Raw genomic sequence first — 24,187 nt, 5'->3', positions numbered from 1 at the left:
GAAACACCAGGAGGTACTAGTTGAGCTACAAGGCTCTTGGCAGGATTATATGAAACACTTAAAATGAGATATGGAGACAAAGAAAACACTTAAAATGATATAGGGCAGAAGAAGTATTTAGTTGGAGTAGTTTAGACTTGTGAAGTGTATTGTACCAAGAGGTTGGGCCTTGGCACAACGGCAGGTATCTTCTACCAAAAGTGACAAGTCGTGGGTTCAAGTATGGGAATCAGTATCTCAAAAAAAAAAATTTGGGTTTAGACTTCCTACCTTCCTAATTTCCATAAAAGTGGGAGTTTTGTGCACTGGGTATAACATTTTTTTTAAGTGCTTTATACTAGTTGGAGTAGTTTAGATTTGTTTATTTTTTTGATAGGTTAGTTTGTTGATCATATGGTTTGATTTGAAGAAGTAGATTAAGGATTTAAAGGAAATGCATTTTATAAATTTACCTCAAGAAAAAAGGGTTTATTGGAGACAAATGCAGTTTTTACAGGGGAGAAAAAGTCTTCAGTGGGGTGAGCAAGAAGAGGCGGTTGAAAGCTAACTTGGAATATGGGCACGTTGATTTTCAAAAATTAGCCTTAAGTGGGTATTAATGTTGGTTGTGAATGATATTTAAGTAATTCAATGTGACATCCATCCTTGAGATGAGCTCTTTGCACAGTATTAAAAGCTTTCTATAAGGTTTCAACTTTTGTGTTTAAATTGCTAACATCTATATGTTGATTTCAAAGTGGAGCCCATGAAGTCATTGTTTTATTTGTAATTTCAGGCTTTAAGTTTTCTTTTACAGTAAGCATTCATCTCCAACTTTCTGTTGTTGATATTCACATTCTCATATGAAAATAAATTTACTATGCAACTCTGTTTTCTGAATTATGCACCATGGTAGGGTTGACTCTTTGTTCCTTAGTTATGATGATTTCTTTATGTCCCAGGTATATTAGAGATCTTCTTCTTAACCCTCCTGCCTATGAGATTGCATCCAAAATTCAAGGTGAGTTGTGAAGTGCATTTTATAGATGTGAATATGTAGTTGGATATGATTATGAGCTAAAATAGGCCTCTGAAATCTTTTATATTCTCTCCATGAGTTGTGGAAAATTACATGGTGATAATATGATCAGGTTTTTATTTCATTTACTATTGTTTATGTTTTCATTTGTTTTTTTGGTTACAAGAATGTTATAGAGTTACAAGCTGAGAACCCAACTTGAGCATTTATTAATTGTTTTAAAAATTGTACATTGAAGATATTAGATAAACTTTTGCCACTGGTCAATTAGAACATGGTCTTCCTAATGCTTGGTAAGATTTAAAGTTCTGAACCTAGGCCCTATCAACCCCCACCCTAACTCTTTTACTCTTGAAACAAACCAAAGTGGCAAAGGTACTGTAATTAAATTATTAACCATCAAGAATTGAGTCTAAACTTTTGGTAGGGTAAGTCATGTTTCTTATCCAAAAAAAGGTTTCATTTTTAGACAACTGGAATTAAGGTTTTTTTTTTTTTGGGGGGGGGGGGGGGGTTGGGAGGGTGAGGTTGTGGGTTCAATATCCATGGCGTGTATGGGTAACTTTCAAATAAATAAAAAAATATTTAGTTACTTTAGGGTCCGTTTGGTTGGAGGGGTGAAAAAGTAGGAAGATGGAAAATGATGAGAGGATGGAAAAGTGGGAGGATAGAAAAGATTTTAATTTCCTTCCTTTTTGTTTGGTTGGGAGTGGAAAAGTGGAAGGATGAAAAAAGTGAGTTTGTATAAATTTACGCATATACCCTTGTTAAAAAATGATGTCCAATTAAAACCAAAAAAGGATAAACAACCAAAAAAAAAAAATCAATCACCTAAATTTATTAAAAAATAAAAATCATGTCTAGAAAAAAAACACATCTAAACAACAACAAAAAAAGAAAAAGAAAAAAGAATATGAGCATGGACGTGTAGGAAGCCTGCCAAAAAAAGAAAAGAAAAAAGTAATAAGAGACAACGTGCAGGAGGAAAGAAAAAGAAAAAAAAGTAGAGCAACGTGGACACATGGGCATTTTTGTCCAAAAATGATGTCCAATTTTTCTCTTCAGTTTTCTCTCCATTTTGGAGAGAACTTTTTGGTGGGCCCGGAGAGAAAACACCTGGGTCCCACCATTTATTTTCCTTCCTCCTCACCCAACCAAACACACTCCAAAAAGTTTTCCATCCACTCTATTCTACCTCCAAACAAACACACCCTTAGAGTCATTTTCATTTTTTTGATAGGTAATAAGACTTTTATTTAAAAAAATTGAACATCATGTTCACAATAGCGAACACTTTGAACAAGAAACAAATACAATATAATCAAGAACTAAAGGAAATAGAGACTAAGAATTCAGATAAAGAAATACAATTCGTTCACCCCCAAATACAAGCCCAATGAAATAGAGTACCAAAGAGGAGAGATTTTAGATGATCTAATGTTCTCTTCTTGTCTTCAAAAATGCGAGTATTGCATTCCTGCCAAACTAACCACATTAAACATGCCGGGACCATATTCCAAATGGTTGAAAGATGCTTTCCAAACCAGTTTCTCCAGATAAAGAAAAAAGAGCTGACTGACCTTGGCATTACCCACTGGATCCCAATCACTACAAAAGCTTCACACCATTAGGCGTGAGAACTTACAATGAAGAAGAAGGTAATCCACTGATACCCCCTCGTAGCAGCATAAACAACACCTATTAACCAGAGACTAACCTCTCTTAACAAGATTATCAATGGTGAGTATCCCATCATTAGCTACTGTCCATAAGAAGAAAGACACCCGTTTAGAGTCATTTTCATTCTGTACAACAGTAGGTGTTGACAAGGTAAAGCTAAAACAGTAAAAAGTTCCTGACAAAATCTACTTTCACTTGGATATTCAATTTTTGAACCGTTTAACTGGCCCAACTGCATTCTCTTAAGTTCTTATAATGAATAAGTTTTGGTAATAATTATTATTTAGGGGCTTCTATAACATTTAACTGATTGCTGGAACAAAATGTGTGCCGGATTGCTATTGTTAACAGCAAGTCAAATAATAATATGCATGACTTAATCTTTTTACTGTTATGCTTTGATTGGCATATTTCCATGATTTAGTTTGCTATTGGTCGGATTTGCTATGGCTTTATTCCCCCTAACAGATAATAGAGACAACTACCAGAAACTCAAAATGAAAAGTGTGACAGAAAGAAGAATGACTAACCTGTGATAACCTTCGTGGGGGTTGTGAACCTGAAAGTTTCCTGCTTTTTTTGTACTTAAACCCAAGTCAATTTTCATTGTAAATTAAACATTTTCTTCTTTCTCCGTGTTACTACAATAGTATTTTATCTCATAATTGAATATTTTGTGAATATTCTCTAAGCTGTATCTGTTTGGGCAGCAACTTGCAAGCTTATGAGCAACGTGACATGCTCCATTCCCGAGTTTACTTGTGTTTCATCTGCAAAGGTTGTATTACAATTTCTCTCTTAATGTGTTTTTTTCCCTAACTTCTTTATTAGTGTGTTTCATACAAAAATACCTGCACATGCTATATGTTGTTCTCCCTTTTGAAAGCTTCCGTGAAATATTGTTCCGACTGAATCTGTTTCCTCATTGTACTAAGTGATATTAATAAGAAAGTGGAACCAATATGTTTTGTCACCTAATTGACAATGATTAAATTTTATAACAACTTGCATTTTACAGATTTTTGATTTATAGAAATAACTTGAGGAAAACTTTGAGCTCTTGCTATTTGAAAGAATATAGCTTTTGTCTCCACTTTTCAAGTTCTATGCACTTGATCTATAATAATTTTCTTGGTAGAGTGAGAATATAGGTAATGGGTTAGTCTAAAAGCTACTATGGATCAGTTCATTATTGCTTTTATCATTACAAATTTTAGTTGCTCTGTTCAAGGTGGATCTTTAGATTATGAAAAATTCTACTTCATCAGCGTGGAACTGATCATTCCTATTTTACTAGTCATCCCGCCCCAACGGTGTCTAATTCCTTGGTGACATTAACCAATCTATTGACTATTTGAGTATGAGGTTGTAATAAAATTCTAGCTGAGTTAGGTGTTGTCGCTACCAATAAAGTGTGTCAGTAACTTCTATAAATGTGGATAGGCAATATGACATTGAAATGTTAGTTCTCTGGAGCTCATTACCATGAACTGCAATGTGGTGTTATGTAATTGTAAACCAATAGCTTTGAAGGAATTCTATTTTGCTTTCTGTGGATCCATGGTGAAAAACCATTTTTCTATTTTCTATGGGGTAATTTTCTCTCTTACTCTCATATGCTCTTAACATTTTTCTTTTTATTAGGTAATACTGATTTTGTTATAAAAGAGGAGATAGTTTAACTCCGCATTATGCGTATCAAACCACTCCTAAAGAATTATACTGTCAATCTCAAGAGATCTAAAAATTCTGATAGAGAAGACAATGGATGTTACCCAAGGTAGTCAACTAATTATACAGAAGTCCCAACACTGACTGTGATAACTTTGGTGTTCAATACCATGAAAAATCTACCATTCTTCTCCCTTCAGATTGTCCACATTAGACGGGAAAAGGTAATGGCCTTCCAAATCTTAGAATTCCTGTGATGATAAAATCTCCCATGCCACTCATCTAACATCTATATCACCATTTTCGCATCACCCAGGATATCCCAAATAACAAAAACACAAAACTGACCAAATATCCTCTTAACATTTTCCTTTGGAATGCATGTATGATTTCTCTCTCTCTCTCTTCTTCTTCTTCTTCTTTTTTGACAATGTGTTTATGTAGGTATATATGTGAATATATTGAGTACATCTATGTCTGATTTTTGGTTTGTCTGTGTCTTTCTTTATGTTGTGCAGCTTGTGAAGCTACTTGAACAGAGGGAGGCCAATCATATTGAGTTTTGTAGAATAAAAAATTTACTGGATGACATATTGCACATGTATAAAAATTCTGAGCTCAATGAAATCCTGAAATTGTTGATGGATCCGACATGGGTGGCAACTGGATTAAAAATTGACTTTGAGACATTGGTAAGTATAACACCTAACCTTGTTGATTGTTTTTGCACTTCTGTCCTAAATTTATTTTATTAGGGAAAAAGAGAGGTAGTAATTCATTTAGTATTACAAGGGGTGAATTCATAAATGAACAAGGTACATCTAAAATTGACAAGTTGCACTGATCACTTTTAAATAATGAACCTTTGCACTATTGCATAATTTCCTTGTGAAATGGAACACCCTTTCCAAATAACAAAGGATTTCTAACAATTTCGTTAGTTGCCCGGTTTTGAAAGTATGTGTGAAACTAGCATCTCAAGTTTTTAAAACTCGAGATCAATAGCAAATCGAGTTTTAAAAACTCGAGTTCCAGATTTCTGAGGCAGCTAACGTGCATAAAAATTCCACGTGGAATCCACGTGGAACTCGAGTCTTAGAGACTCGAGTTCCAGCGTACACTGACTTTAGAAAAAAAAATAAAAAAAAATGCCACATGGGTTAGTCATTCTCTTGCCCCTTGCGTTTTCTAAAAAAAAAAAAAAAAACGATTCCTGTCACTGCAAGATATTTTTCCAACGCAGTGACAGGAATTTTTTCTCTTTTACAATACATGGGTTAGTGCAAGATTTTTTTTTTCTCTTTTGATCTCAGCCACAGATGTCTTTTCCCTTGAGTTGTTTCCAGCGCAGATTTCTCCTCTTCACTCTCATTTCTCCTCTAAAGTTGATCTCTAGACTGCTCCTCTCAAGTCTCACACAGTCACATTCTCGCCTCTGACTCAGAAGTCAGAACTCAGTTTTCTGGGTTTGATTTTGGTTTTAGATTTCTCTTTTTCTCTGTGTGTGATAGACACTAGACAGGTGGATACCAACCATCGCGCCGACTAGAACCGCTACCGATATTGCCGGAGAACCGTTCCTCAGGCGCGGCGGCGGCTCGGGTTTTTAGGAAACCGGATGTTCTGGTGTGGTACAGAAACGGCCACAAAAACTGGCTGCACCACACCATGTACAGCCCTACAACCGAAGACAACAAAAACAAGACCCTTTGCTATGGATCTTCTTCTTCTTTCTTTCTTTCTTCTGGGTTTCCTTCTTTCTTCTCGGTTCTTTCTTTTTTTTCTAGGTTTTCTTTTTCTTTTCTTTTTTTTCCTGGGTTCTTTTTTTTTTTTTTTTCTTCTGGGTTTGTACGTTTTTTGTTATCTGTTTGAAATCTTTTTTTTCTGGGGTTTGTACGTTTTTTGTTATCTGTTTGAAATCTTTTTTTTCTAGGGTTTGTACGTTTTTTTTATCTGTTTGAAATCGAGTGCAAAAAACTCGAGATTTATGTTTTTTTGAACTCGACTGTTAAAACTCAAGATCTATGTGGCATATACATGTCCAACTCAGCAAGTGGGAAGCGAGTCTTTGAGGCTCGAGATTGATACGGAACTCGAGTTTCTAAAACTCAAGATGCTAGTTTGCATTATTCTTTCTAACGTTGCCTAACTAAGTATATACAACCCCTTTACACAGCTATTCTGCACATTCCCTCTGTGAAATGTTGTAAGAACCCTGCAGTTCTACTCGGAATGTTCTAGATTTGAGAGAGAGAGAGAGATAACCCTTGGTGTTACTGCCATGAGCATAGACTTCATTATTCAAATTGCTTTTTTATGACCCAAGTTGTTCTTTTTGTCTAGATTATTGTTATTCTTTTTGCAAGTGGCTGAGCATGTAATTGAAGGTGTCAAACTGGGGGATTAAAGATGGTTCGAGTCATAGTCAGGGTGTTTTGTGCATTATTACCCGCTGATTCCTTTACTAATGACAATTGCAGGTCAGCCAGACTCAACCCAAATTGCACCCCCGAGTTATGTGATTAAATCAGGCTGTATAATAACTCATCTCAAGCCTTGATGAACCTGGACAAGAAAATTTTCTTTTGGGCTGAGGTTATGCAAGACTCAGCTCATCCCAATTGGCATGCCTACTTAAAAAATGTCAAACCTCCCTATATCCACCATCATTTTAATTTATCTTCCAAAATAATTTTCAGAGAACTCAAATGTTGTGTTTATTAATCATCATCGTTAATCTGGTTAGTCATAACATTGTCTTAGGTCCAATTTACTTGTGCTAGCTTCATAAACAGTTGTACTTGATGCTTTCATGGATTGTCAGACTATGGTTTGTGGGGGTTTGAATTAAGCATAAATTGAAGTTGATGCTGTCAATATATAATTTCTTGTTTGTCTGCCCAGCTCAATATTTATGGTGTATAATTTCTATTGTTCTTGTTTTCTTCCAGGTTACTGAATGTGAATGGGCTTCAGGTAGAATTGGTGAAACGATCTCTCTAGATGGGGAAAGTGATCAAAAGATTAGTTCCTCTTCTGTTATTCCGAGTGACTTTTTTGAGGATATGGAGTCTTCTTGGAAAGGTCGTGTGAAGAGGATCCATATAGAGGAAGAACTTGCACAACTGCAAAGTGCAGCTGAGGCCTTATCTTCAGCAGTAGGTCTCGAGAACTCAAACTTGCCATGACTGGATATCTTTATGCTTTACTGTGATATTCAGTGTTTCCAAGCAGATCATAATTTCTCATTTGCCTTCAGTTGTGTACAATTTATCCTTATTTGTTAAGCATGGATATGGATAAAAATTAGAAGTACCATTTCATATGAATGTCGCAATATGATGAATGCGTGCTTGTATGTATTGTCAGAGTTGCAATTGCAAGCTATTGTTTAGTAATTTGCATGCAATTTCAATCTGTTCATCCTTCAATGTGATAACACTAACATTAAAAGGGTCAAATCCATGTCATAAACTCTTCTGACATTTATCTTTACGTCTATAATATGATTTTATACCTTTGGAAAGAATTTTATTAAATATATATTCCTCATCCAATGTTTGTCCAAGTTTTTAATAAAAGGGGAAAAAAGGTCTTATTAAAATAAATAAAGGGGAAAAAGCTTCAAGGTCTATGGAATGTCATATACATATTGAGGAGTATGGAAGAAGTATCAGTAGCTTACTTATTGCAAGTATGGATACTACTTCCAAATATTCTCCATTCTCAACAGATCCTCACATTTTACAACTGCTATGTAAATTGCACATCTACTTACAAATCCTTGCCAAATTTGTAGATCTTATCACTAGATTGCACATCTCCTTACAAAGCTATGACAAGTATGGTTATCTGCATAACTACTTCTTAATCAAATTCAGCAATTGCTATGCTATGCATGTTGTTGCATGTACCACCCATGTGTTTGAAGTCAAATGAATATTATCACATTCTCATTTTATTCACTACATTTGCAAATTTGCAAGTTGCGTTATTATATTCTTGTTGAGTCCTTTTGTTCAAAATTTTTAATTAGTTATGCTTATAAATTTATAATTGCGTATATTTTATATTTCTATGGTTTTATTTATGGGCAATTACTTGCAGGTTACTGAAGATTTCCTCCCAATAATTTCTAGAATAAAGGCTACCACAGCTCCATTTGGAGGTCCAAAGGGAGAAATTTTATATGCCCGAGAGCATGAAGCTGTTTGGTTCAAGGGCAAACGGTTTGCACCATCTGTATGGGCTGGGACTCCTGGGGAGGAACAAATTAAACAACTGAAACCTGCTGCTGATTCAAGAGGTAGAAAGGTTGGAGAGGAATGGTTTACCACAATGAAGGTGGAGGATGCTTTAATGAGGTATCCAAATTAAGCCAAGGAAATTTTATAATGGTTCGTCTAATTAAAATACTTCCCTCATGATAATTATCTTTTGATAATGATAAAGTGTTTGTTTTCTTTTTTGCATCAGGTATCATGAGGCTGGTGCCAAGGCAAAAGTAAAGGTCTTGGAATTATTGAGGGGACTTTCTTTTGAAATGCAATCTAAAATCAATGTCCTTGTCTTTGCTTCTATGTTGCTCGTTATTGCAAAGGCGTTATTTGCTCATGTGAGGTTGGGATCACATATCATCATTAAGCTTTTGTGACATTCCTTACATATCTATAACAATAAATCATCTGGCCCATTAGTTGCATATCTGACAAGAAAACTTCTGCTTTCTTTAACTGTAGACTTTGTTTACTGATAACTTAGAAGAATTATCTCAGGCGGAAAAAAAAAAGGATAAGTTAGAAGAATTAGGATGTTGACATATATCTTTTGCCTAATACCTAGGTGTAAAAGTTGGTTAGGACAGAGTTGGCTTGAAATCAATTTAGTTTTTCTGTATCCATATGAGAATCATCTGAATTGTGGTTCACTACTCAGTCTTCGAACTGCAGACATTAAGAAGACAATAATATGCATATCAGTTCATATTTATATTCTTAGGTTTTAACTAAGTTGTATAAATTGTTAATTCTTTCATGGAAATGATTCAACTATAGAAAAGCACTGTTTTTTTTTTTTGTGGCATACAGTCTACACCTTAACTAAAGGTTTTGTGGAGTTGGTTGGCTTATCCAAAGCTACATCAGAGCTCCAACTCAACCTTTTGTCAATTTCATCGTGCTGTATAGTGTTGCAAAATTTTAGTTGTTGATATACTATGTTGTTTCATCACCACTAGTCTCCTATTAATCTGGCTGACTGTATTTAAATTATGGTTGATTGATATTTTGCAGTGAAGGGAGAAGAAGGAAATGGGTTTTTCCCACTCTTGCCAAGTCACGTAGGTCCAAGGTTGTATTCAAGAAATCAACATATGATTGAGCAAATATTACATCATTCCATCTGGCAATACTAATCATACTCGCCATATTTTATTCGCTAATATTACTATATGTACTTTCACCTTTATAGGAATGATTATTAGTAATGTTCTTGTTTATCCCAATGAAGATGTTTGTGAACAGGATGCGACTTATTTATGTGTGTGTGTGTGTTTTTTTTTTTAAATCTTTTAACTATAATCAATGCATGCTAGAGTTGTGAAACTGTTGTCTTGTCCTTGTTGATATTGTAGGTGTGAATAATAGATCCCATGTGTATGTGGCGTGTTTTAATTTAACGTAGATAGTACCTTGTCCTATTAACTGATATAGAAGCATCATTTTTTAGGTTTTTGATGAATATGATAAGTTGTTGGCAGAACTCCAGTATTGTGACTGTGTATATGTTGCACTGGATGATATCTTACAGTTTTCTAACACTAGTGCACTAGATCCCATCAACATCTCTTACTTCATTGTGTGCGTTTGCTTTCTCTTTATTTGGAGTTCATTGGGTGACATCTTTGAAGGTCATTGATGTCTTATTTTGTTGGGAAGGGTTGTTTCAAAGACATAGCAGAGATTGATTTGGAACTACTCTTCTATGTCTTATGTGAACTATTTGAATGGGGGGAAATAATAGGATGTGTAGTGGTGTTGAATTTCCCAAGATGCAGCTTAAGTTTTTGTTTTTTAAGACAATTGTATAAGTGGATGCTTGCTTTTGGCTGCATCCATTTTTCTTCTCTTTCTGATTTCATAGATCAGTTGAATTTTGGTTGCATTTTTAGGTGAACCTTTTGTATACATGTAGTATAGTTAAGGTTTTCCTTCAATATACTAAAGTTTGTTTATTACTTATAAAAAAAGAAAAAGAAAAAAACCCAAACGTAAATAATATATGCTGTATATTGAATTGCCTGTGCTTTGTAGGTATACATGTTTTGACATAATAAGGTTTAATTATCAGGGTTACTGCTGACTCTTGTGTACTAGAAATGCTAATGTCATTTAATGACAGAAACCATCATCATTATGTTTTTTACATAGTGGTATGACGTTATTGTATTGATTACAGGATGTGAAGCCATTAGATGAAGCATATGGGATGGAGATAATTGGTCTATCACCATATTGGTTTGATGTAGCAGAAGGCAGTGCTGTACATAATACAGTTGCTATGCAATCATTGTTTCTTTTGACAGGACCAAATGGGGGTGGTAAATCAAGTTTGCTTCGGTCAATTTGTGCTGCTGCATTACTTGGAATATGTGGATTTATGGTGCCTGCAGAGTCAGCCTTGATTCCTCAATATGATTCAATCATGCTTCACATGAAATCTTATGATAGTCCTGCAGATGGAAAAAGCTCATTTCAGGTATGACATTAAATTGTCTACATTTATGTGTTCATACTTTTCAGGCATCAGATATATGGTGTTTTAGCAATGGAGTCATTCTTTGGTATCTTGAATGGCTTTCTTGTTAGATTTACCTCTCTATACTCATTATTTTGTCAATTGGATAGCAATGTTATCCTTTTTGCCCCATCATATAGCAAATTGGTAACAGGTAGGGAACAGAGAAGATAATAGAGAAGATCCACACTCATCTTGCTCTGTGATGAATGCAGAGCAGCATGTTGAACCATAAATCTTGTAGCTTACCCCATGTAATTTGGACAACACTTTGACGAGGTAATTAATCACCTTAATTGTGTTTTGGCCATAAATAGTGTAAGGCATTCAAAAATTAAGGTACATTATAATTTGTAAACTTCTATCAGGCATTTGAACATATAATTCATCAAAAAAACAAAGTCACTAGCCCATTTTGTGCTTTTGAAATATTGCTAACTTATATCTCTAGTTTCCCCTTAGGTCTTATAGTCTTATGCCTACCTCTAATCCATAAAAGCTTTCCCATTTCAAGCAGGAAAGACCCTAAATTTAGAATCATCCAATATCTGCTGAAGCATCAAATTGTGAACTTGTTATGGAAGGAGGGGTAAGATACAATATCAAAATTTCAGAAAAATGTTATTGATGTGCCAAAAACCAAAAGGTACTATAGTTGTCCTTAAAACCAACATTGAAGAGTTTCATGATGTATTCAGTTTAAGCATCAAGCAAAATCACTAAGATGTCCACATATTGTGATGTGATGAAACTATTGCATTCCTTCCAAATAGTCCACTTAAGGCAAGATGAAAATGCCTTTCAAATCTTAATACAATTAGCTTGACTAAACTTCTCAAACAGCCCATGAACTTAGGCATCACCTGCTGTACTTCAAATAAATAACACTATTATGCTTGACAAGATTATCTTCTGTCAAAAAAATTTCCCAATCAGTTGACTTCTGCAATCCCTAAAATTAAGAGGTTAGTCATTTGACAATTTAAGGAGTCAAAAAGTGGTGGTGGTGGATTTTTGTTGCATGTGCAAGAGGAACGGGGAAACCATCGATCACTTACTCTTGCACTACCCAGTAGCCCAAGAGTTGTGGAATATGATTTGTTAACTTTTTGGGGTTCATTGGGTCATGCCACGTAGTGTTGTGGAACTCATAGCATGTTGGCCAGGCAAGCTTAATAGAATCAGAACTAAGGTGCTTTGGAGAATGCTTCCTCATTGTCTTATGTGGGTCATTTAGAGGGAAAGGAATACACTCACCTTTGAAGGGAATGAAAGATCAATTCATGAGTTGAAACTTCTCTTCCTTCAGACTTTGTTTGAATGGGCAAATACTTAGGGTGTTTTTACTTTCAACTCTTTGCCTGATATGCTTCATTGTTGTACTTTCTTTGTTTAGTTTATTCTTTGTTGCCTTTAGCACACTGCCCGTGTTTTTTTTCCTCTGTATTTCCTTACTTTTTATTTCAATGATTTTTTTTTATTTTTTTTTATGAGTTATTTCAATGAAGTTTTACTAGTCAAATGAAGAGGTTAGCCTTGTTTGAGTTCAAATTTTATTCTTTCATCTATATCTTTCCCTTTGACGTACTAGAACCTAAAAAATCTTTTGCCCTCCTACCTCATGTTGTCTTTCTAGCCTATTTACTGGTAAACAGAAATTTATTATTTAAAAAATTATTCCTTTGATCTTAATCTTTTGGATTTATCAAAGAAACACAACATAAATTCTTAATTTTTTGATAACATGGAATATGAACCAATGGGCAATATAAATTCTTAATTTCTTAATTCTCATTATGTGTTATAATATAATTTGGGTAATTAACTTCAACTTTATAACATGGAAAAATGAAGAATATGAACCAGTTGCTTGAGTGAATTGACATATATTTGATTATTTCCACTAATGCAATAGTAAAATTATCTTTTATATCCTTGATTGGTGTATAATTAAATTTGCTTTTATCTTTTCTTGTACATTGTTTCAATTGTTGCCAAGAGAACTGAATTTGAGCTAGAATGTCATATTCCAAAATTGTTTCTTATCAAAATCTGATAAAAATAATCATAAAAAATCATTTTATGTAAATAATTAGTGCATCACTTATAAATAATTAATACATGAAAATAAATGCATTTACTGTATTAATATTCTATTTAATTACATAGCCAAAATATAGAATATAGAATACTACAGTTTTGGTTCATACATATATTACACGTCACTAAAAAGATTTAGGAAGTGTAAATTTTTAAGATTAACATAATTAAAAATATGAACATATATCTTCAATAAATTCCCATGAACACTTCATTTGGGGTGTTGAACTTATGTCGTAATGGTGTCTTATATGCCGTGTCATGTTATAATTTTTCAAAAATTGCTTGTGTTGCCGTATCATACCCATACACGTGTCCGTGCATCCTAGATAAATTCACAAATATTTAATTATTTCAACTAATTCAAGCATACAATTATCTTTCATATCTTTGATTTCAGGCGTTATTCATTTTGCTTTTGCCTTTTGATGTTTTTGTTGCTAGGGCAACATGACAAATAATGTTACATTCCAAATTAATTGTGTTTTTTTTAATAATACATATATAATAAAAAGAAACATATAAATTCCATTTGTATAAATAATTAGTTCACCATCTATAAATATTTAATAGATGAAAAATCAATGCTACATGGAAATTAATTAATACATTGACATAAATGCAAAGTTTTGATTTTGATGAGGTTGAAGCCTAAATGATGAGAATTCTCATTCATTCTCAAGGAATGTGCCACTTGGTAGACCACTATGGCTATATTTCCTGCGTTTATATAATATATATATATATATGTGCTGATTTTTAAACCTTGTGTCATTCAGTCATATACTCATTTCATCATAAGCACCCCTCAATTTATTTACCTTGCTTTTAACATCTCCAGGTAGAAATGTCAGAAATTCGGTCCATTATTTCTGCGACCACTAAAAGAAGCCTTGTGCTTATAGATGAAATTTGCCGAGGAACAGAAACAGCAAAAGGGACTTGTATTGCTGGTAGCATTATTGAAACTCTTGATAAAATTGGTTGTTTGGGTGTTGTATCCACTCATTTGCATGGAATATTTACGTTGCCACTCAATACCAAGAACACCGTTTACAAAGCAATGGGAACAGTATCTGTTGATGGCAAAACAAAACCAACACTGAAGTTGATAGACGGGATATGTAGAGAAAGCCTAGCATTTGAAACAGCTAAAAAGGAGGGGATTTCTGAATCAATAATCCAAAGAGCTGAAAGCCTGTATCTATCAGCTTATGCAAAAGAAGTTGTTCCAGCAAAAAATGACTCAGAACTAGTGGATGTTTGTTCTAATATGAGTATTAATGGTTCTGATGAATCTCACTTTCAGTCGAGAAGAATTAGAGAAGTTGCCCATAATTGGACAGGGTCAACAAACCAAACAGAATTTCTACAGAAGGAAGTTGAGAGTGCTGTCACAGTAATATGTCAGAAGAAGCTGATTGAGCTCTACAAGAAGAAAAACATGTCAGAACTTGCTGAGGTACACTGTGTCCTAATTGGTGCTAGGGAACGGCCACCTCCATCAACAATAGGTGCTTCAAGTGTCTATGTGATGCTTAGACCTGACAAGAAACTATACGTTGGAGAGGTACTTCTCTTTTGACATTCTTTTCTCCTTTTTTGTTCCTGTTAATTATGAGTTCATACTCAGAAAGTTGTCCTGAAAGTTTTTTTCTAGAATGATTAAATACATCATGCCATGACATCATGATGAGGGTTTGTTTTGGTTACTGGCTGAAAAGTGCCATAAAGAAAATTTTATTGGTATTTCTGCTATTTCAGCAAGATAACCCAAGCATTCTTAGCTCAAAATATGGTGCAATGTATTTGTCTTCACTCTCTGGCGCAGTCAATTTATTGATGTCATTTTATAATCTGATATGCCTTTTTTTTTCCTGTACATATTAAACTATCAGCTATAATGCTAAATTAACTTTTTCAAAAACTTTTGCTCTAGACGGATGATCTTGAGGGCCGAGTCAGTGCCCATCGTTCAAAGGAAGGGCTGCAGAATGTGTCTTTTCTTTATTTTGTAGTCCCTGGAAAGAGCCTGGCTTGTCAACTGGAAACTCTTCTCATCAACCAGCTTCCTAATCAAGGGTTCCGACTAGCCAATGTGGCCGATGGTAAGCACAGAAATTTTGGCACATCCGTCTCCATAGAAAGTGTGCCCGTTTGTTCATGATGCTACAGCCCATGATCCCATGTGCAACCCTTAGCTAGTCAGTCAAGAAAGAGGTAGTCGACCTTGATTTGTTATTGTATGTAATTAAAGGTAAAAAAAAACAAGTGGATTTGTCTTTCCAATTTTATCGGATATCCCTAAAGCGACAAGCAAGAGGGTGTGAAATTGATCTGAAGTGGCAGCAACAATTTTGTCTCTGTTGCTCCACTTGAAGCGTAATGTCTTCATGCTTCACCCCCAGTTAGTTGGGTGAGATTTTGTAACTTGACATGTAATCTCGCTGTAAGTAATGCCTACATGTACATAAAGCTTTTGTTTATTTCATTTTGTCCATTCTTTCCTTTGTTCACTTCTTTTTCGAGTTTCGACTGTATTTGACCAATTTTACCAAGTTTTGAACTTGGTTGAGTGCTAAGTCTAATATGGCTTGGAAGGAGAGCATATTGAGGTAGTATAACAATGACTAGGCTCGTCGTAGCCGGTGACCATCTGCTGGCGACGTGCACAGTCCTACCAAACTCCTATTATTGTTAGTAAATGGACAATGAATCTCACACGAGGTTTCAATGATGGGAAAATAATGAGAAATTATCATGTTCTTTGGGCTGATTAAGCAATGTTTTGCAGCAAACTTATTCATGGGTTTAATGATTCGCAAAATGTAGTCAAAAAATTAACTCATCATTCTTGGGTTGTTGTCTCTGACTACGGTGGCAATTGGGTGGGATTAACTCATCATTCTTGGGTTGTTGCCTCTAACTCATCATTCTTGGGTTGTTGCCTCTGACTACGGTGGCAATTGGGTGGGGTTAACTCATCATTCTTGGGTTGTTGCCTCTGACTATGGTGGCAATTGGGTGGGTTGGGAAGGTTTTGGGTTGGGTATATAATTACTCATTTACCCATTTATTACCCAATTAAAAAAAATTTAAATACCTATTACCCACTTAACCCATCTAATTACTAAACACGCTCATTTAACCAATTGTTAGATTTTACAAACACTTAAAACTTATAAAATTACCCTTTCAAAAAAAAAAAAACTAATGAAATTACTATGAAAACAATCAGGATTCATTCTTTTAAACCTTCCTACATTTTCCTAGCAACTAAACAAGAGTTTTCACACACTTCAAATTGCACAATAAAACAATCATAATAACAATAATTGCAATACAAATTTTTGTTCTAATACCCTGAAATTCACAAATTTTCTGCAAATGATTCACCGAATTTCACAAAGTTCACTAAATCATGCTTGAAAGTTCATATATTTCACTTTCCCTTACATTTTCTCTGCCACCAGACAAAGTTGACACACACCTCACTTCAAATAGCAAATTTCAAAAGTAAAGCAAAAGAAACAAGTACAAGAATAAGAGAGAAAGTGAGTAGAATTGGTATTGTCTCCATTAAAAAGGAGATTGAGAACTAGAAAGTCGATTTGGCAAGTCAAGGAAAATCAAGTCGATTCAAGTTCATCTCTAATGCTCTCGGGAGGTTCTGTTTCTCATCCATGAGCTCCAATGAGTTCATCTCCAGCGCTGTCATAAGATCTTTGAGAATCTAAGAAGGAAAAGTGTGCGAGAGAGAAAGAGAGAGAGAAGGTTAGAGGCTTAGGACTTGTTTGGTAGCTGAGAAAATGAGAAGAAAATCAAAGATAAAATTTTTCTCTATAGAGTTTAGAAGCAAGAGATAGTACAACCGGAGTTGAATTGGTTTTGGTTTTAGTTTTTAAAACGCTTTTTAGGTTTTAGATTTTAGACGGGTAATGGGTTGATGAATTTGGGTAAAAATTACTACCCCTACTTCTAACAGTGTGGTTCTGAAATTCACTTAACTTTGTGACTAACATCTATAAATTAAAGTTATGAAATAGGCTTGATACCATTAGAATACTAATACAACCAACCTATGTGATTTTGTTTGTTAAAATATACCTTTTTTCTTTTATGTATTAGTTTTAATGAATTTTTGCATCTCCTTTTAAGTATTATATAACTTTTTATGAATTTATGCTGACTAATGAGATGACATAATTAAAAAATTAAGATAGTGGTATAAAGGGTTACCAAATAGCTCATTGTACACGGCTCACCAGGCTAATGGGCAGCTCGATCTATTGTTATTGAGGCCCATGAGTAGCCTACTAGCCTAGGGGTCAAGCCGTGGGCTAGTGTTTATGCCCATGGGTGCCCGTTGGCCTAACTTGTTGCCTAACCCAATAACTCATAATTAATAACAAAAATATATACAAGGAGTATGAAGAATTGATCTTAAGACATTATAGAGAAATTTCTTAAGAGAACTCCCTCAATTACTATGATTCTTAAAGTGATTGTGTTAAACATAGTTTACTAAATATATATTTTCTAGTAGTCTAACAACTTTGAATTAACCATTTGACATTTTTTTATTATTAAAGATTAAAAAAAAAAAACCATTTAAAGCCTTAATAAAAAAAATTAAATAAGTTTTTATCAACAAAACAAAAAATTAAATAGATTTGATCATTAAAAAAAATTTATTTAAGTATTAAATTCTTTGACTCTTCCTTTTAAAAAAATATAGATTATTCCCTTATAAAAAAAATTGTTATAAAAAATAATAAAATAAAATACAAACACAAGCCCATGGGTAGCCCATTAGGCCTAATTCGCTAAAGACAAAATGAGCATTGCTTATGAACAAGGTTATGGGCTGGAGTTTTCTCTTTCGACATAGCCCGACTCAGCTCATTAACTAGTTAATAGCCCACTATGCCCAACTCATTGTGCCCATTAGCCATATAAAACTTAGTCGGACTGGCTCAATTTGGCCTATTGATGACTTCTTAAAACAGTACATTGATATCAAAATATTTTATTTCTATAGTCGTACCTAAAATGGTCCAAAATTTTGTTATAAACCTCTAATTTTTTTTTTTCTTTTTTTTTGGGCAAAAGTGATAGACCTCTAAATTATTAACTAAAACTAGAAAAACATGATAAAAGAAAGAAATACAATATACAACAATAATAAGTTTGAGTTACAATAATTTTTTCAAAATATTTCACAAGTCACAATTATTGAGTTAGCAAGTTTTTTTAATAGTAGATAATAGCATGGTTTTAAAAACCGAACCAGGAATAGAACCGTTTTTTTTTTTTTTTTTTTTTTTTAATTTCTGGTTTAACCCTGGTTTTTCGGTTATTGACCGGTTTTGGGGCTTTTAATCGGACCAAATTGGCACATGGTTCCCGGTTGAACCGATCGGACCGTCCAGTTTGGTTTTTAAAACAGTGGATAATAGGTTCAAATGAGAATATATATGTATAAAAAAAATAAAAAAATAGTTAAAATGCAAATTGCGCCCTTCAAATTTGGTTGAAATTCATTCCAGTTTTTTAATTTTACTTTCCTTCAATAGAATTTTTTAAGTTTTAAATTTATTCAATTTAATTTCCATTAAAAATATTTTTCTAACATAAAAAAAATAAGGGTAAATTCTACAAACCTACCCTGAAGGGAATCTGGGTAACTAATTTAGTTTTCCCAACCATCTAGTTAATAGTTAAGGTTTCAAAACTATATTTTTTACTAGCTAGATGGTTGGGAAAACTATAGTTTTTGGGACTCGATTTTCATGGATTGATCACATTTGATGTGGTATTTTTTCCACGTGGCATCTACCTGGAAATCAAGTCTCTAAGACTCAATTTCTAACCCAAAAAAATTTTAAAAAATTTAAGTCTCATGTACAAGCCGAAATACCCAAAAAAAAATTTAAGAAATCTCAAACACATCAATCCCAATCCTAAAGACTCAGATCAGAGGGAGAGAAAGAGCTCAGAGGGAGAGAAAGAGCTGGGTTGCGCGTAGCCTGGGGCTCGCACGGCCTGGGTCTTGCGCGGCTTGGGTCGCGCACGGTGGTCTGAAGCCGATCTGAAGCCACCCACTCCGATCTTAATCTTCTCTCTCTCTTTTTTTTTTTTTCCCTCTGGATTCTTCTCTGATGTTCTAGTGGTTCCTATCTGATTTGTTCTTATTTATAAAGGTTATAAATCGAGTCTTAAAGACTAGATTTTCATGTAGTCGCCACGTGAAAAAATATGCCACATCGGAATTAATTAGAGCATAGAAATCGAGTCTTTGATGCTCGATTTATAGGCTAAAATCGAGTTTGTTAGACTCGAGATGCTAGTAAATAATATAGTTTAGGAACCAGAACTACTAACTAAATGGTTGGGAAATTATGGTTAATTACTCATTTCGTCCCTACCCTGAAGTTTGGATTAATACCAATAAAATCCACATCATTTAAAAAGCGACCATTTTGGTCCTTTTTCCCAAACGGCATGTAACACCATTATTATTATTATTTTGGTTCTTTGTTCTTTCCTCTTTGCAGAATCGCCTCTCTCTCTCTCTCTCTCTCTCTCTCTCTCTATCTCTATCTCTGAGTACAGAACCCACAAAGTCAGCGATCACCAACCACCGACCACCAGCAAAACCCACAAAACCATCAACCACCAGCAAAGCAACAACATCAACAAAACCCACAAACCCAGAGCCACCGACCACCAACAAAATTCACAAACTCATTAGCAATACCGACCACCCCACAACAAACCCAGATCAGAAACACAAACCAAAACCCACAAAAATCCAACACACCCACAAAAAACCAAATTCTCTATCACCAATCCAAACCAAAACCGACCCACTACAAAACCCACCACCACAGCGCCACCGCAAAGAGGAAGAGAGAAGAGAAATTGCAAACCCACCACCACGGCGCCGGATTTGAGTAGAGGAGATTGAAATGTCGCCGGATCTAAGCAGAGGAAAGTGAAACGTTACCGGTCTAAGCGGGTTTTTGAAACTCCTCTCACTCACTACTCACTAAAACTCAAACGCACCGCTCAAAACTTAGGCGTTGATAAACCACCGTGTCAGTGACCAAAACACAAACCCGTAACAATGGTGGCGACGAACGTGAAATCAGAGACGATGGCTTTGATGGACGAGGAGCGCCTTGGAGGCCGAGATGAACGCCATCATTGACCGCCTCTGTGGGCCTGGCAGCCTTGGCCTTTCTGGCAATCTCGTCGATTCCGAGGTCTTTTTCTTCTTTATCTTTCAATTTTTTGATTTTTTGAAATTGTGAGTTGTGAGTGATAATATGTACTCAGAGAGAGAGAGAGAGAGAGAGAGAGAGAAAGGCGATTCTGGAGAGAGGAAAGAACAAAGAAAAATGAAAAAAAAAAAAAAAAGTAATAGTGTTACAAACCATTTGGGTAAAAGGACTAAAATGGTCACTTTTTAAATGGTGTGGACTTTATTGGTATTAGTCCAAACCTAAAGGTAGGTTTATGGAATTTACCCAAAAAATAATAATACCGGAGGAGCGCACGGTGGTGTCACATAATAGTAAATGACATAGGAGTAGGACTGTGGGAGAATGCAAAAACGGTGCGTTGCATTTTGCCCATTTATAACGTTGAAGAGTACAGAGGATTTTTTTTAGAAAATAACTATAAAATCCAAATAATATAATTAGTTAGGAAACGTTTTAAGCTAATTTGGTTTCTAACAATTCGAGTTCAGAGGAGTCGATTTTTGGGTTATAAAATCGAGTATATTGTACTTAAGTTTCCTGTTTTGCCAGCAGCCAGACTGTCCACGTAGGCAAGAAATTGAGTTCATTGGACTCGTTTTGTAAGGATAGAAACCGAGTTCATTGGACTTGATTTCTAGGCCAAGAAACCGAGTTCAATGAACTCGATTTTTATACATATAAATCGAGTTCAATGAACTCGTTTTACAAGAGCAGAAATCGAGTTCATTGGACTCGATTTTGATTTAAAGGAAACCGAGTCCATTGTACTCGGTTTCCTTTTGGGCACCTGTCAATCATCGCAGCACTCAAAAAAATAGTTCAAGCACACAAAAAAACTTAAAAACACAAAAACAGTTCAGCACACAAAAAAACTTTCAAAACACATAGTTCTCACTCTCATTCCCTCTCACTCAGTCTCTCTCTCGTCTCTCTCTCACAAGAAGTCTCTCTCTCACTCTCACACTCTCATTCCCTCTCACCTCTCGCTCCGTCGCCGTTGCTGCCTCTCCTCTGTCGCCGTCGCTGCCAGCTCCCTTCGCTCTGTCTCCACCTCGCTCAGTCTGTCTCCCTCAGTGGTTGGCTCCGACTACCCTCACAAAAAGTAAGGACTCTTTCTTTTTTCTGGGTTTATTGGTAATGGAGGCATGCATTGTACTTGATATTTGGGGGGTGCAGAGTTTGCTGCCATATCTGCTATGAGGCAAATGATTTGTTCAATTCAAGGAAAATGTAGGATTTTGATTATGGTCATCTAGCTGGCCTTTAATAAAATGTGCTCAATGGATTTTGATTTTGTAGAGCTTTTTTAATAAAATGTGCTCTTGCTAGCTGGCCTATAAAGCAAAATTTATTGTGAAGACTATGATGGTGTTTGCATGTAGAAAGCTAATTTTATGTTTATCTCAGCGTGTAACTTGTTAAGGAAAAAAAGTGTGATCTGAGCATGTAAAACTGTAGCATTTTCGAATTTGAATGCAAATACTGCATATGGGGCTGGTATTTGGACTGAATTATTGAAATAGGAAATCTGGGGAATTGAAATGAAGGGTGTTCTGATGATAAAAGATTCAAAGTCATAAAAGGGGAATGTAGAAGTTAGAAAGAGTTTACCATAATTAATAGAAAATGTTAAGATATGCTACTACTTTCAGATCCAGAAAACCATTGTTTATTTCTTTTTATAAAAGAAGTGCGAAAATATGAAGTATATTCTAGTACCAAAATGCAATTTAATAAGATTTTAAAGACATCTTCATGTCAGGAACAAGCTTGCATATAATTATCACCATAGTCTGTCCAAAATGTTAATAGCATCCACGAGGTATTAACTTAATACAGATTGGGATCATAGAGAAAGTTGATGTGTTCATCATTTTTTAAGGTGTAATTATCGATTAATTCAATTTTGTGGAATTGCATTTATGTAAGGGCCATACCTGCTTTTGTAATTTTTTGATAAGTGACAAAAAATTCAAAATTTCATCACCTTAGTGTATTTATGTAAGGGCCATACATGCATGGGCTCTCACCTCAGTGCTGCTTTTGCTCTGCTCTTAGGTCTCCATTCAGAACTGTTCAAATGATAATAGTAATATAGAATTTTATGCTTGAGAAAGAACTTTTAGACATGATTATTAGGATTCTACAAAATTTCTAATGCATTTCATATGAAATTTAGTTTGTTCTTTTACATTTTGTAATTGCAAATTTCAAAAACTATTTATGTCATATTATATATTTATTTAATCATTTTTTTTCTTCAGAATTCATTATAAAGCTTGTTTAGTGATTTTGCAGTGGTAGTTGTTCTTTTGGTTTCTTGAACTCCATGCTAGGTTGGTATTAGAATTTTAGAACTGCACAATTATTACTTATCAAAAAAAAGAAAAATAACTACACAATTATTGGAAATTTGGGGCTGTTACATGCACTGTGATAATCTCTTGAGACTCTATCTCCAATTTTCATTTCTTGATTTAAGCAACCACTTCAAGACATTTGCCACTGGGTCTATTAACAACTGGGATGCATAAGTGTTTTCTGGATTGAAGTGTGTCTGTGTGTAGTAATTTATAGTAATTTTGGTGATCTGAAACCAAAACTGAAACTTCTCAGTCCATCTTCCATTGAATATGTGATGGGAGAAAAGTATCATAGTTTTAACTATTATGATTTTAATGATTTGTGATTGTTGTTGTTGAACTAGAATTAATAGTAATTTGTTGTTGAAGAAATTAGGCTATATATTGAGATCATTATCAATTTATCTTCAACATGTGCTTATATTACTCTTGACTTCCTAAACTTCGTGCAGTATGGCTGCTGTTCCTGCTCAGATCCTTGATGAGTTCGATCCTGGTCCCATTAAGGATTCAGTGTTAAGGTTTCTAAAAGATCATCAATCGTGTGCTGTTTAGGAAGGCAAGGTAAAATTAAACCGATCACCTGTTGAATATTCTCTTCTTATCCTTTTACATTATGTTGATTTTTTTTTTCTTTCCATTTCTAAAATTCTAAGTTTGTTAATGGTATTACTAGCTTTGAATGCATAGTCATGCCCATTAGTTAGGTTAAGTTAGATTGGCAGACTGTTGCACACCCTTATATAAAGGTTACACCCTTATGGCATATTGCATCTCATCACCATGGTTCTATCATGTGCAGGATCCGGGGGCACTGAAATGCCATGGTCGTAGTGACGAGTTGCAAAAACGACGCCCGATAGTGGTGGATGATCGCGTCCTCGACATTGTCAAGAGAGTTGGATTAGAGGGGCTGTATAGGACCCCATGTAGAGAGATTGATCATAACTTGATAACGGCTTTTGTTGAGTGATGGCAGCCTGAAACCCACACCTTCCACCTGCCACATGGTGAGACAACGATCACATTACAAGATGTGGAGGTTCTTTTTGCCTTCTTCTAATCCCCTAAAAGCCTAAAGGGCTATGGAAATGGACAGCTTTTTCTCTCTTTTTATTTTTAAAGTCTGCTCCTTTTTTCCTAACTTGGATGTTACAAACGGTAACAACACCAAATATTTGTAACTTTTTCACAAACCATGCGTGCTCGTGTTGCACCATCCTTACACATTCATTCATTCATGGTCATGACCATGTGTCTATCACATAGACAGATTCATGTTACAATTTTAC

General features: G+C 34.8%; 1 protein-coding gene and 1 long non-coding RNA gene across 3 annotated transcripts in view; both read left to right on the top strand.

Moving 5' to 3' along the window:
• LOC126688536 (DNA mismatch repair protein MSH1, mitochondrial) overlaps positions 1-15,755 on the top strand; it is a 29,882-nt gene extending 14,127 nt beyond the window's left edge. For both annotated transcript variants that reach the window (XM_050383257.1, XM_050383258.1), the window contains 10 exons: positions 942-1,000; positions 3,409-3,476; positions 4,888-5,061; positions 7,321-7,527; positions 8,477-8,733; positions 8,846-8,989; positions 9,661-9,718; positions 10,826-11,125; positions 14,106-14,834; positions 15,204-15,755. In XM_050383257.1, the coding sequence (XP_050239214.1) occupies positions 942-1,000; positions 3,409-3,476; positions 4,888-5,061; positions 7,321-7,527; positions 8,477-8,733; positions 8,846-8,989; positions 9,661-9,718; positions 10,826-11,125; positions 14,106-14,834; positions 15,204-15,431 (2,224 nt within the window). In that variant the 3' untranslated portion in view covers positions 15,432-15,755. The remainder of the gene's footprint in view (positions 1-941; positions 1,001-3,408; positions 3,477-4,887; positions 5,062-7,320; positions 7,528-8,476; positions 8,734-8,845; positions 8,990-9,660; positions 9,719-10,825; positions 11,126-14,105; positions 14,835-15,203) is intronic.
• Positions 15,756-19,792: 4,037 nt separating this feature from the next.
• Positions 19,793-24,187, top strand: LOC126688535 (uncharacterized). The gene is made up of 3 exons (XR_007644280.1): positions 19,793-21,634; positions 23,348-23,459; positions 23,698-24,187. It is a non-coding gene; the product is annotated as an uncharacterized LOC126688535 (long non-coding RNA).

This window comes from Quercus robur, chromosome 6 (assembly GCF_932294415.1).
Source record: "Quercus robur chromosome 6, dhQueRobu3.1, whole genome shotgun sequence".
In the NCBI taxonomy this organism is placed as follows: domain Eukaryota; kingdom Viridiplantae; phylum Streptophyta; class Magnoliopsida; order Fagales; family Fagaceae; genus Quercus; species Quercus robur.
This window is presented reverse-complemented; position numbering and strand designations above follow the sequence as displayed.